The sequence below is a fragment of the Heloderma suspectum genome, chromosome 1 (genome assembly GCF_057233095.1).
Source record: "Heloderma suspectum isolate Gila_16-S chromosome 1, 16-S_ref, whole genome shotgun sequence".
Taxonomy (NCBI): Eukaryota; Metazoa; Chordata; class Lepidosauria; order Squamata; family Helodermatidae; genus Heloderma; species Heloderma suspectum.
The window spans coordinates 72,573,143-72,587,711 of NC_139458.1; the positions used below are offsets into that span (position 1 = coordinate 72,573,143).

General features: G+C 40.7%; 1 protein-coding gene across 5 annotated transcripts in view; it reads right to left on the minus strand.

The window, feature by feature from the left end:
- Window positions 1–6,982: 6,982 nt before the first annotated feature.
- The window catches only part of VPS39 (VPS39 subunit of HOPS complex), a 52,821-nt gene continuing 45,234 nt past the window's right edge, over window positions 6,983–14,569 (minus strand). For 4 of the 5 annotated variants that reach the window (XM_084846505.1, XM_084846478.1, XM_084846491.1 and 1 more), the window contains 3 exons: window positions 10,926–11,060; window positions 10,610–10,701; window positions 6,983–8,937 (listed from right to left, as the gene is read on the minus strand). In XM_084846505.1, the coding sequence (XP_084702631.1) occupies window positions 8,862–8,937; window positions 10,610–10,701; window positions 10,926–11,060 (303 nt within the window). In that variant the 3' untranslated portion in view covers window positions 6,983–8,861. The remainder of the gene's footprint in view (window positions 8,938–10,609; window positions 10,702–10,925; window positions 11,061–14,569) is intronic. The other variant, XR_014789510.1, reaches the window with a different exon arrangement.

A 14,569-nucleotide genomic window follows, 5' to 3' on the forward strand; every position in this document is an offset into this window, starting at 1 on the left:
TGTGTGTTTTTTAAAGTCAGACATGATAGGCTACGTAAACATTTACGTAGCCTATCGCATTTTTTTTTTTTAAACTGGAAATGGCAGCAGCGGCAGCCGGTCGGAAGACCAGCCGCCACCTCCGAACCGCCGCCGGAGCCGCCGCCGCCAGGAAGATCTGCCCAAGGTAAATCTCGTCCCGGGGGGGCAGGCCGTTCCGCCAACGATTTCAGGGGGCCGAATGCGCTGGCATTCGGCCTCCCCGAGATCTGTGGCGAAATTTTCGTACATCCCTACTTTTTACTCAACTACATTTGTTGTTCAGTCGTTCAGTCTTGTCCGACTCTTCGTGACCCCGTGGACCATAGCACACCAGGCCTTCCTGTCCTCCGCTCTCTCCCGGAGTGTGCTCAAGTTCATATTCATTGCATCGGTGATGCTATCTAGCCATCTCATCCTCTGCCGCCCCCTTCTCCTTTTGCCTTCAATCTTTCCCAGCATCAGTGTCTTTTCCAGGGAGTTTTCTCTTTGCATTAGGTGGCCAAAATATTTGAGCTTCAGCTTCAGTATCTGTCCTTCCAATGAGCAGTCAGGGTTGATTTCCTTTAGGATGGACTGATTTGACCTCCTTGCAGTCCAGGGGACTCGTAAGAGTCTTCTCCAGCACCACAGTGCGAAAGCATCAATTCTTCAGTGCTCAGCCTTCCTTATAGTCCAGCTCTCACAGCCATACATTACTACTGGGAAAACCTCAGCTTTGATTATACGGACCTTTGTCGGCGAGGTGATGTCTCTGCTTCTGACTATGCTGTCTAGGTTTGCCATAGCTTTCCTCCCAAGGAGCAAGCGTCTTTTAATTTCATGGCTACAGTCACTGTCTGCGGTGATCTTGGAGCCCAAGAAAATAAAATCTGTCATTGCTTCCATTTCTTCCCCTTCTATATGCCAGAAAGTGATGGGGCCAGATGCCATGATCTTAGGTTTTTTTATGTTGAGTTTCAGACCAGCTTTTGCACTCTCCACTTTCACCCTCAACATGAGGCTCTTTAGATCCTCTTCGCTTTCTGACATTAGGGTAGTATCGTCTGCGAATTTGAGGTTGTTGATAATTCTCCCGGCAGTCTTAATTCCGACCTCTGATTCATCCAACCTGGCGTTTCTCATGATGTACTCTGCATATAAGTTAAATAAGCAGGGCGACAATATACAGCCTTGTCGTACTCCTTTCCCAATTTTGAACCTATCAGTTGTTCCATGTCCGATTCTTTCTGTTTCTTCTTGTCCCTCGTACAGGTTTCTCAGGAGACAGGTAAGATGGTCTGCAACTCCCATCTCTTTAAGAATTTGCCACAGTTTGTTGTGATCCACACAATCAAAGGCTTTAGAGTAGTCAATGAAGCAGAAATAGATGTTTTTCTGGAATTCTCTTGCTTTCTCCATGATCCAGCGAATGTTGGCGATTTGATCTCTAGTTCCTCTGCCTCTTCGAAACTCAGCTTGTACTTCCGGTCGTTCTCGGTTCACATGCTGCTGAAACCTAGCTTGTAGGATTTTGAGCATAACCTTGCTGGCATGTGAAATGAGCACAACTGTACAGTAGTTTGAACACTCTGGCATTGACCTTCTTTGGAATTGGAATGTAAACTGACCTTTTCCAGTCTTGTGGCCACTGTTGAGTGTTCCAAATGTGTTGGCATATTGAGTGCAGCACTTTAACAGCATCATCTTTTAGGATTTTAAATAGCACAGCTGGAATACTGTCATCTCCACTAGCTTTGTTGTTACTAATGCTTCCTAAGACCCACTTGACTTCACTCTCTAGGATGTCCGGCTCAAGTTCAGTGACCGCACTATCATGGCTATCAGGGACATTCAGATCTTTCCTGTATAGTTCTTCTGTGTATTCTTTCCACCTCTTCTTCTGTTACGTCCCTGCCTTCTTTGTCCTTTATCATGCCCATCTTTGCATAAAACATTCCCTTGAGATCTCCAATTTTCTTGAAAAAAAGATCTCTAGTCTTTCCCATTCTGTTGTTTTCCTCCATTTCTTTGCATTGTTCATTTAAGAAGGCCTTCTTGTCTCTCCTTGCTATTCTCTGGAACTCTGCATTCAGTTGGGTATATCTTCCCCTTTCTCCCTTGCTTTTCGCTTCCCTTCTCTCCTCAGCTACTTGTAAAGCCTTCTTAGACAGCCACTCTTGCATTTCTTTTTCTTTGGGATGGATTTCGTTGCTGCCTCCTGAACAATGTTACAGACCTCCGTCCATAGTTCCTCAGGCACTCTGTCTATCAGGTCTAATCCCTGAAATCTATTCCTCACCTCCACTGTATATTCATAAGGGATAAGATTGAGGTCATACCTGAATGGTTTAGTGGTTTTCCCTACGTTCTTCAATTTAAGCCGAAATTTTGCAAGAAGCAGCTCATGATCTGAGCCACAGTCAGCTCCAGGTCTTGTTTTTACTGACTGTATAGAGCTTCTCCATCTTTGGCTGCAAAGTACATAATCAATCTGATTTCGATATTGACCATCTGGTGATGTCCATGTGTAGAGTCGCCTCTAGTGCTGTTGGAAAACAGTGTTTGCTATGATCAGTGTGTTCTCTTGGCAAAACTCTATTCGCCTTTGTCCTGCTTCATTTTGTATCCCGGTGATTTCTTGACTTCCTACTTTAGCATTCCAATCCCCTATGATGAAGAGGACATCTTTTTTTGGTGTTAGTTCTAGAAGGTGTTGTAGGTCTTCATAGAACTGATCAACCTCAGCTTCTTCGGCATCAGTGGTTGGGGCATAGACTTGAATTACTGTGATGTTGAATGGTTTGCCTTGGATTCGTACTGAGATCTTTCTATCATTTTTGAGACTGTACCCCAGTACCGCTTTTCCCACCCTTTTGTTGCCTATGAGTGCTACTCCATTTCTTCTAAGGGATTCTTGCCCACAGTAGTAGGCATAATGGTCACCTGAATTTAATTCTCCCATGCTTGTCCATTTTAGTTCACTGATTCCCAAGATGTCGATGTTCAATCTTGCCATCTCATGTTTGACCACCTCCGGCTTACCTTGATTCATTGACCTTACATTCCAGGTTCCTAAACAATATTTAAACAATATTGTTCTTTACAGCATCGGATTTTCTTTTCACCACCAGCCACATCCACAGCTGAGTGTCCTTTCAGCTTTGGCCCAGCCGCTTCACTCTTTCTGGCACTACTTGGAAATTCCCTCTGCTCTTCCCCAGTAGTATATTGGACACCTTCCGACTTGAGGGGCTCATCTTCCAGCGTCATATCTTTCAGCCTTGTGATACGTTCCATGGGGTTTTCTTGGCAAGAATACTGGAGTGGGTTGCCATTTCCTTCTCCAGTGGACCACATTTTGTCAGAACTCTCCACTATGATCTGTCCATCTTGGGTTGCCCTACATGGCATAGCTTATGGCTTCACTGAGTTACACAAGCCCCTTCGCCACAACAAGGCAGTGATCCATGAAGGGGCAACCACATTTGCCACACTTCTATATAATTTTAACAAATTTGGTAAATGGCACCTTATTGCGATAGTCTCAGACATGAAAATATTGAGGTAGCCCTTGAACAATCTTACTTACGGATCTAGAAAATGCAGATTGATTACAATAAGAAGGGATTCATGGTTCCTTGGGTATTTTATGCTGCTGCAGTTAGTTTTATCTGCTGTGTTATTTGGTATTTATTCTCTCTGTTATGGTTTTAAATGTGATTTTAAATGAACTCTATGAGCCTCTTATGACTGCCTCACTAAAAACACACACAGAATAGAAACACCTTAGCAAGCGAAGAATCTATGCTTCTGTATTCTGGATCTTGAAGCATTTTATCTGCACATGTTCTTCTCTCTGAAATTATTAGAGCTACAAACACATTTTAAGAATAAAAGCAGGGGCTCAATAGTCTACAAAAATCTATAATTACAAAAATGTGCCTCAGTTTTTTGGAATGCATATTCAGTTTTGTTTCCACAATATTGGTTTGAGGTAGAGAACACACCTGCCTCTTACAAATGTAATTGGAAGGCCAACAATTAAAGCTATAGTTGTTTTGCTGTTTGTGTCCAAAACGGGAAGGCTGCCCAGACCCAAATTCTGGCAATATGAGGGATGCTTGTTGAAACTCAGCTGTGTGCGCTGCTGGCTCCTTGAGTAATAATTGCTTTCAAAGATTGTGCTTGGCATGTCTTATTTCTGCAAATTATTTTTCATCATATAGACCCTCAACCACACAAAGTAATGCAGAAGACTGTGCTGTGACCACATGTATCAATTGCCCAAGTGAGAAAGGAGATTACAGTTGTCCATACTTATGCAATCTCAGTGCCTTTTAATGAGTTGAGGTCCATTGGGTAGCAATTATTTCACTGGATCAGTTCAGTGGTGGCATTGCTAAAGGATTAGGTAAATGTTGAAGCTTGCAAAACACTTCTTCAGGCTGAAATGATCAGAACAAAAATACAAAAAATGCATTACAAAGTTAATCTTCCAGGCTGGTTTAGACAGAACAAATATACAGAGGGAAAGGAAATGTAGTTGTAGAGAAATGTTACAGATTAATGGTAGATGGAGAAGTTATACCAAACAAGATACACAGGATGACTGTAGAGCCCTGCTTCTATTGTTTAAAATAATATCTGCCTGGAACAAATTTGTGGTATTTGCTATTACTACCTAGGTGAAATTTTATTCTATTAATCATTATCATTTTTAAAAAGTATCAGATCAAACTGTTTTGTTTTTTTACAGATTATTCTGTACCTGAGGAAGATTGTGTGGAACACATTAATTTGGAGGCAACAGGGATCAGTTCATTTCACAGGTCAGATGAGCACATAGTGCTGTGTGTTATGAGCAAACATATTTAAATGTCTAGTTTGTAAACCAAAAAAATGTGTTGCTGCTATGTGGCAGATAGTATGTAACAGTTGTTCAACCACCTATTCAACTGGGGCCAAAATCCAAAAAGGAGCCATTTATAAGTATGCCAAGTAATCCCAAGTAAAGAGTTTTTCCTTAGTCTTCACTGCTGCCTGTAGCTTATGAAGCCAATGAGACACCCTGGTGTTTGCTAAGGGAGCAATCTTATCAGGATAGGCGGTTGCCTCCAAACTCCTTCACGCTCCGGCTACCCTGCATTCATGGCTAGACAGCCAATTTCAGCTCTCTAGCCATGGGACTTCGAAGCCAGGGGCGGGCAGGCAGGCAAACAATGCACAGGAAGCATTGTACTGGCATTTCCGCACTCCCTGCCCCTCCCCCAGGAACGCCCCCCTTTGCCCCGCTCCACACTGCTTACAAGCACGGAGCCCAGGGACGATCCTACGAGGTGGCATGGAAGGGGGTGGGGAGGCATTTTTCCAGGAACCGACCTCAGAGCGCGGTCTCCACGGTTGGTTCCTGGAAACCGAACAATCCTATGGCTGTCTAGCAGCCATAGGACTGTGCCCTAAGTAGATTGCCTTGTTGGCTGTGGAACAGGAAGAACTTCAGCTGCACGTCTGCTTTCTTTTTATATACTTACATGGTTCTTTAGACTACAGCCAGGATATACATTTTAAAGTTATTCTTCTGTTCATAAGACTCCTTTAGTTATGGTGGCGAACCATTCTTCACAGTTTATTTCACAGCTATTCATCATATGGTACTTCTTTTGAACCAAAGAATCCACCTCACCAATGGAGAGAAGAGATGGGAATAACTGGACCACCATTTTGGCTACCATATAACCATTTCAGTGAGTCTACTTTGGGAACAGTGGGTTGGATCCAGAGTTGGTCCTCCGCAAACAGAAGAGCTCATTCTATTGGCAGAGGGAATCAAGATCCAAATGAGTCTCTTCGCTGGAGGAAGGTGCCAGGGCAGAGAACAAAATTGATTTTAAATACATTAAAAATGGAAACCAGTAGCCATCTCTCATACCATGTCAAAATAGAAATCTAAGTACTTTGCCCGCAAGCCACAACCCATTTATTCCTGGGTAGACCTATCAATGGAGCTGCTTGGGATTAAAAATCAATGGAAAAATGATCAACTGGAACACTTTATTTATCTGCATCTGGTCCTGTATTAACATGAAAATCATGTTAAAATTTTAAAAACTTAAGAAGAAACAGGTTTTCCAGCTTTTGTTTTCATAGATCAACAAAATCTGAAGGGAAAATAACACTCATGTTTAAAAATTCAGCCTATATGGGAATAGCTCCCAAAATAATAGTCAAGCATGATTAAAAAAAAAAAAAAACAACCTTCAGCAGGTTTATAAAACAGGAAGGTCCTGTGGCTCAAGTTTCAGAAGCAGTGATGTTGCCCAGAGCCTGCACCTCATATTTTGGAACTGGATTGTCAACATCGTTAGTGTGAATCACACAATCTTTAGTAACAATCTTAATAGAAATTAGAGATTAATGTTGGGTAGTACTAATACATACCATTAATTCTGAAAATAAAATACATATATCTATATCTATTATATGGAAAAAAGGTAGAACATGCCGATTACCCAGAACTTTTAAATAATTTATTGCTTTAAATAAACCTGCTGTACAGTTAGTAAGGCCGAGATTTTGTGCAAGACTACCAGCAGGCAAGTATAGCACAAGCCAGATCTCTGCCAAAAGTACACAATGAGGCTGAACTGAGGTACATAAAAACTTCACTGAGAAGGAGAAAAGTACATTGATAAACCTCAGTATAGCACACAGCTTTATTGGCAGCAGACGTATCATAAGCTGTGTCAGAATGGTCTGCACAGATCATAGTTTCTATAGAATAGCTTCCTTTTGCTGACCCATTATATATGAAAATCTCACCCAATCTGCAACCGCAATACCTGGTCTAATCTAGAAATAAAGGTACTGGACAAATACATAAACAAGATCTGGTTGCACTGTAGTTCTCTCCTTGAAATATGAGAAATTCAAAGTACCAAAAACATTTTAATTTCAGCACGAGAACAAATCCCAAACTCAGCAGTAAGATACAATTGGTATTTACTGCACTTAACACAGAAACAGATAACTTCACTGGAAATGTAGTTAAGGTAGCCAGGGAAGCAGATATTACAGAAGTCCTGTTTTGCAGCAGATCAAATTATGCATTAAGTTTATCATTGCGCTTCAGCAAGTTAACTTGAGATATTAGTAGACATGTATTATTACAGAACCTTTACTCCCGCAACACACTTGTCTGAGGACAATGCTGAATTTTAGTAGTATCCCAATTGGACATAAGCGCTAACGTAAATTACATTGTTCTAGCATAAAGGACCTCTAGTGCGATGCCAATAATGTTAGCTGGCATGGGAAATCCTGTCACGCCAGCTAACATTATTGGTGTTGCACTAGAGGTCCCTTACACTAGCACAACATAATTTACATTAGGGCTAGTGTCTGATTGGATACTTCCCTATGCCCCAAATCACTGAATGCTAACAAGTACTTTAAAAAGTTAAAAATAAATAGCTGGACTGAAATGTTGAGGTAATTTCTCCATTTCGATACTCTGAACCAATTGCGCCTAACATGAAGAGCTAGGACTTGCTGCTCACTTTTTTACTTCCATGTGAACACTCAAATACATTTTAATTACATTTGCAATAGATAAGACTTTTGAAACAATATGGTAGACAAAAATATTACAGCCTGTGAGGGCAACCCAGTATTTTCCTGTATTAAAGTGATCTGGGTATATAAAGCCACAGAAGAGTAGCAGGGTGAACTCAAAATACTGACATCAAAACAAGTGTCTGCTTTCCTCAAAGCTGGAGAGTGCATAGAGACTAAACTGCATTTTAATGCAATGGTGTCTCCAAAGTGTAGACCAGATATTCAAGCAATACAGAAAAGACACCCTCTTTATAAGTGAGATTCTTTAAGGGTGTAATCCTACACATGTTTAGACAGAAAAGAGTCCTACAACTCCCAGCATCCCCCAGGCAGCATGGCTGGCTGGAGTATACTGGGAGTTGTAGGACTTTTTTCTGTCTAAACATGAGAGGCTTGTGCCCTGTGCCTTAAAGTTTAAGAGGTTACTCTTTTAACTTGTTGATACAAGTGCAGGTGCTAGTTTCCCACCCATCCCTACCTTCAGAAAACCACTGTCACTTTTCATTCCATTCATAATGGAAAGAACTGTACACAGTGCAAATAGTACACCCATTCGTATTTACATACCTCTCAAAAACAAAACTAAAAAATACACATTTGCCAGTTCTGATCATATTGTATGAGATTAATTCCCTGGGAACTTTATTATATTAGTGGTGACAACCACAACAGGAAAAAAGGATAAAGTTTTCTGGTCAATATTCCGAATAATAGGTGGAAGGAAAATCTAGGTACAGAGTTGCTGGAAGTACCTGCCTCCAAATAGCCTCCAAATTGCTAATTAAAGTAGATCTCAATGCAGTGCTGATTAAACTATGACATAAGAATTTTTCACATCTATGATCGCAATGTAGAATCCCACAAAATCTATTTTTGCCTTCTTAATATCATTTTTAACATGACTTTGTCTTCCTTGGAATGAGAATTGTTGCAAAAGCTGAAGTGCATTAGTAACTCATTGCTATTTAGTTTTCATTCTTCCTCATGCTGAAGTGCTATGAGGTTAACCTGCTGCCGATCTTTGATCACAATATCGAAGAATAGTTAGATGTCTGTTTTCCTACACAGCCAATATTGGCAGATTACAAGTGAAGTCATCTGGTAAAGCAACAGGGGGCTCAAATTGTTTGCAAGCAACATGCCTCAGAAGATTCCTTAGAGATGTCAATTGCTTGTCTAACGTTCTTCTCTTTCCTTCCATGCGAGCATCATGGCTATCATAGTCAATATTATGCATGACGGTTCTTTCAGGTGTCTCCTGCTCCAACTTCTTTGGAACAGAAATAATGCACAACCATTGCATTGGGATAGCGGGCAAAGGCACTATTGGAAGAAAGAAAACGTATCAGTTTAAATATAGCTATTATATAATCTTAATTATTTCTCCTCTTCACAACAGAGCCACACTTGATCTGAAATGCATAGAAGTTGCATCGCTTACAAAAATTAATACTTTTCTGAGGTTACATCTGCAGCAATATCTCATCCTGCTGCATCTTTTAATGTCTTGTTCCCCATGTCATTGTCTCTTTCTGTTCTTGTACAACCTTATGTTTTCCATCTCTTGTTGCTATTAGAAGCCGTTTATCTAATATTTCAGACAACTTAATTTTTTTCTTAAAGCCACAAAGACAGCTAAGAAATCATACGTATACTGCCAACTCTGCTAGGCTATGCAACATTTTAAAATGGTAACAGAATATTGTGAGATTGCAAATGGCTAGGATTATACACAACGAGAGGGAAGAGCAGGGGTCTGATCTTTAGCAATGAGGTCAATAACAGGTGTGTGATTTCTTGCTGTAATATGTACAGATTAAAAAAAACAGATTTAGAGAGCAATCCTATGCCCACCAGACAGTGCTGGCAGATGCAGGGGATAGGATAATTCGGTTTCCTGGCTCTGAGCTCGGAGACAGGAAACTGCACTCCCCACCTCTTTCCCCCCTCATAGCTGGCACAGGAAGAACTGCACCAGCTACCTCTCTGCACTTGGAAAATGGAGTGCGGAGACGGGGAAAAGGGGGCGTTCCCTGGGGCGGGGAGGAGACCAGGACGGCTGCACTACGCCACTTCCTATGGCTGCCCCACGCCACTTCCTATGGCTGCCCCATCCTCCTTCCCTCTCCCTTTGAGGAGCTGTTTCTAGATGGGAGAAATGCAGGGTGGCTGGAGTACAGGGACACCACTCTACTCCCTCCCTGCACTGGATACTCAGCTAGGATAGGATTGTACCCTTAAAAACCTAAGACAAGATAAAAAAGACACCCATGAAAAAAGCAGTAGGAAGTTCAGAACAATGGCTGGGATGAAGAATCTTGTGAAATCTTTGTTCAAGATAATAAGATAATAATAAGTGACTCACACAGTCACATTTTGAGGCTGCAATCCTATGCACACTTACTTGGAGTAAACCCCATTGAGCTGTACAGGATAGAGCTGCAAATCTAAACATGTTTCAAGCCTGCTTCTCTTGTAAAGTCAAAACTAGAAATTTTGAGTCAGAACAGCTTGAAAAAAAACATCTAACTAAACCTCATTTCGAAGTTAACAACTCAACAGCTCATACCAATTTCCAGAGCCAACCATATTTTTTAAAAGCCTGAAAAATCTGAGCTGGCCTGAATGGAGTTTATGCATATTGTGTAAGAGCTGCTTCACCTGCACAACCACACTTCATTTAAGATTCCAAGAGGACCACAGAATTTGAAAAGACAGATCTGCACATATATCCCCAATTGCTCACTACAGAGAACTGCATTGTTTCAGTGAGGTTGTTTGCCTACAATTCTAAGCATACGTACTAAAAGGAAAGTGCCATTGAATTCAGTGGGACTTCTAAGTAAACATGCCTAGGAGTGCAGTGTAGGAGAATTGTAAATATTATTAAAATGCCTCAACAGCCATCGTAGTCCACTGCTGCTCTTCCATGTAAGCTTTCTGGTGGAAAAAACAATTTCCAAACTACAGGTTTCTTTAAGGCAATTTAACATACCTATTTCCAATCTTCTTTTTACACACACTGCAAAGCTTTTCCTCTGTGATTATACATTTCACTTGCTGATGTAAAATCCGTTCCTCCTGTACCTATGGCATAATAAAAACTATTAGAGTAAAACAATCCCTTGCAGATAGATAGCCTGAAGACATATGGAAGGGATCTTTTACTGAGTATGGGATTTTTGTCCTTTTGATAATACAATTTACCTTTTTTTATCACATCTGTTCAGGTAGTGTTCACTTATATACACCCTAATATCTGATTTAAACTTTCCCCTTGATAATCTCAGATGAGAAATATGGATACATACCCTCAGGTATTCAGCATGGAGGAGGTTTTTAAGAACTTGATTGAATCGCTTCTTCTGGGCATTTTCTTCAAGGACTTTTTCTAGGAAGATTCGGATCTCACCAATTTCAGTATTTGCTGGGAGGAGATTTATTGCCTAAAATACAACAAAAGGGTAATTAGTACAGCAGAGAAATCATTGTGTTAAGATTTGTCCAAAAGAATATGGTTTAACTGATATTTGGAGAATTTTTTATCCTGCTGATAGAGAGTATACTTTTATTTCACCAGTTCACCATAATTGTTTTAGATTAGACTACTTTTTGATTTTTCCTTTTTTATTTCTACATCTTTAGTATGTCAAATCAAAGATTGCAAGATTGACATATTGGTAGTGTCAGATCATGCCCCAGTATGTTTGGAACTGCAATTTTCTGATACTCCTAGGGGCCCCGGTCTTTGGTGTTTTAATGTTTCTCTTCTTAATGATGAGAAGTTTAAAACTCAGATGCTAGCTGAATTAACAGAGCACTTTAATATTAATGAGGGTACAGCGGCTTCATGCACCACTGAGTAGGAGGCTAGTAAAGCTTTTATAAGGGGCTGAATTATCTCTTATGTTTCTTATCAAAAGAAGCTTAAAAAAAACTCAACAGATGCTTTTACACAAGAAGCTGAAATCTCATATAACTCAGTTTGCCACTTCTCCTACAGCACAACTTTATCAAGAGCTTAGTATCAAGAATACTAAGCACAAGCTCAATAATATTCTTTCACAACAGGCGGAATTTGCTCTGACCTGTCTACGACAGAAATATTGGGGAAATGGTGAACATCCTAGTAAGATCCTCATACATCGTCTTAAACAGCACCAACATCAAAATCTTATTTCAGCCATTAAAGATGAGAGTGGCAAAGTATATCCCACAGACATAAACTCACAATTTTTAAAGTTGTATTCTGATATATATAGTACTGGTAATAAGATACCAGAGCAAGATATGGATGCTTTTTTTTCTCAGATTAATCTTCCATGTTTAGATTCTTCACAACAACAGCTCCTTTTAGCTCCTCTGCTTTTAGAGGAATTTATGAATGCAATAATGAAAATGAATACTGGGAAATCACCCAGACCAGATGGATTCCCAGTTGAATGATATAAAACATTTTCTAGTTTTTTAGTCCCAAAGTTGTATCGCCTCTATAACCATATTTTTGAGGCGGGCTCCCTTTCTTCATCGTTAAATGACACTTATATTACTGTGAGTCCTAAGCCAAGCAAGGATCATACCCATTGTGCTAACTTATCAACCTATATAATTAATCAATGTAGATATCAAAACATTAACAGCAATCTTGGCCAACAGACTGCAACAAGTCATGGCCGATAGATTGCAACAAGTCATTGGTTAGACCAGACCAGGTGGGATTTATTAAAAATAGACAGGGGGCGGATAATCTTAGATTAGTTGTTGATCTAGTTGCTTTAAACTCTGAAAGATCTGACCAGGTGGCCATCATTTCCTTGGATGCAGAAAAGGCCTTTGACAAAATTCACTGAACATTTATTTTTATTACACTGACGAATTTTGGTTTTCCTATATAATTTTTGAAATGGGTTAAAATCTTATACTCAACTCCAACAGCAAGAGTAACGACTAACGGTTTATTTTCAGCTTCTTCTTTTTTTTTTACTCAAGCAGGGAACCAGACAAGGTTGTCCACTTTCCCCATTGTTAGTCAACTTACACTTGGAACTAGGGATGTCAGAGAATTTCGCCACGAATCTCAGGGAGGCCGAATACCAGCGCACTCGGCCCCCCAAAATTGGTGGCGAAACTGTCTGCCCCCCCGCCCCCCCCGGGACGGGACTTACCTTGGGCGAATCCTCTTGGCGGCGGCGGCAGCAACAGTGCGGCAGCCGGTCTTCCGACCGGCTGCCGCCGCCACCATTTCCAGTAAAAAAAAAACGTGATAGGCTACGTAAAGATTTACGTAGCCTATCACAGCTAGATTTTTAAAAAATACCGTGATAGGCTACGTAAATGTTTACGTAGCCTATCACGGCTGAGTAAAAAAAAAACCCGCGCATACGCAAATGGCGGCACCCATGGGCGCTGCCATTTGCGTTCCTTATTTTGGCACGTCTAGTCTACGTAAACATTTACGTAGACTACGGCGAAAATAAGGGGAACACAAATAGCGTAGCGTCTATGCTATTTGCGTTCCCCTTATTTTTGCCGTAGTCTACGTAAATGTTTACGTAGGCTAGACGTGCCAAAATAAGGAATGCAAATTTGCGTACGCGCAGTTTTGTGTTTGTTTGTTTTTTACTCAGCCGTGATAGGCTACGTAAACATTTACATAGCCTATCATGGCTGACTGCAGGGACGCAAACGGCGGCGGCTACGGCCGCCACCATTTGCGGCCCGGCCGGCCAGGATTCAGGGGTGGAGGGACGGAGCGCCTTCCCCCCCGGCCAGAATTTCGGAGGGGGAGGGACGGAGCGCCTCCCCCCCACCGCGAATCAAATTTCGTTCAAGGTAAGTGACTTTCGTACATCCCTACTTGGAACCCCTGGCATGTGCTATTAGACAAAATAGTAGTATTCATGGATTTGTCCATTTTGTTCTAGAATGTGAAATTAGCCTTTATGCTGATGATCTTTTGCTGTTTATCTCGAGACTCCAGTCGTCGGTTCCAGCTTTGGTGAAATTGATTAATACCTTTGGTGAATTGTCCAGCTATTCAATTAATTGGTCAAATTCAGAAATAATGCCGATTGGAGATAGGGTATACTCTAGTGTATTAGCCAATTGGCAATTTCAAAGGTGCCCAGAGTTTATTACTTATTTGGGAATAATTATCCCTAGAGATATATCTCAAATGATTAGGTTAAATTTAGGTTGATTAATGATATTACACGAGATATTGATAGATGGGCATGTTTAAAGTTGAGTTTGTGTAAGGTGAATACACTTAAGAAGAATACCATACCTTGAATTATTTATGTTATACGTGGGATCCCTACACTTATACCTGGCAAATATTTCCAAAAACTTAATGCTTTGTTTCGTAAATTCTTTTGGGGTTCCTTTCCACCAAGAATATATTTGAAAAGGATGCAACTTCCAATTAATGAAGGCAGGTTTGGTTTTCCAGATCTAGCTATGTACATTTGGGCCTATTTGCTGACTTGTACTAAATTTTGGTCTTTTCCACTTAGATTAGATTTTCCACCTTGGTCAGTGTTGGAACCTTCTTGTCTGGAGCCTCTCTTTAAGTGGATAGCATTACGTTCTTGGCATATTAAGGCAGAGAGAGCTCCTCCCACAATTTTGGCAGTTAGAGAAATCTAGTATATAATTTTACGTCAATTACAGTTTGACCCATTTTCCCATGCTAAAATGACTTTATGGAGAAATCCAGATTTCAGAATTGGAAAGGAAATGTTTTTAAAGCGGACCTGGACAGATAAAATGATCTTTACCCTGGATCAATTAGTGGGGGTTGACAATGAGTTCTTGTTATTTTCAGCTTTGCGAGATCAAAGTGATTTGCCTGGTACAGCGGAATGGCCAGTACTTGCAATTGAAACATTTGTTGGTATCTAGATTCGGTCCTGCTGCTTTTACTGCTTTGGAGTCTCCTTCGCTACTGGAAATA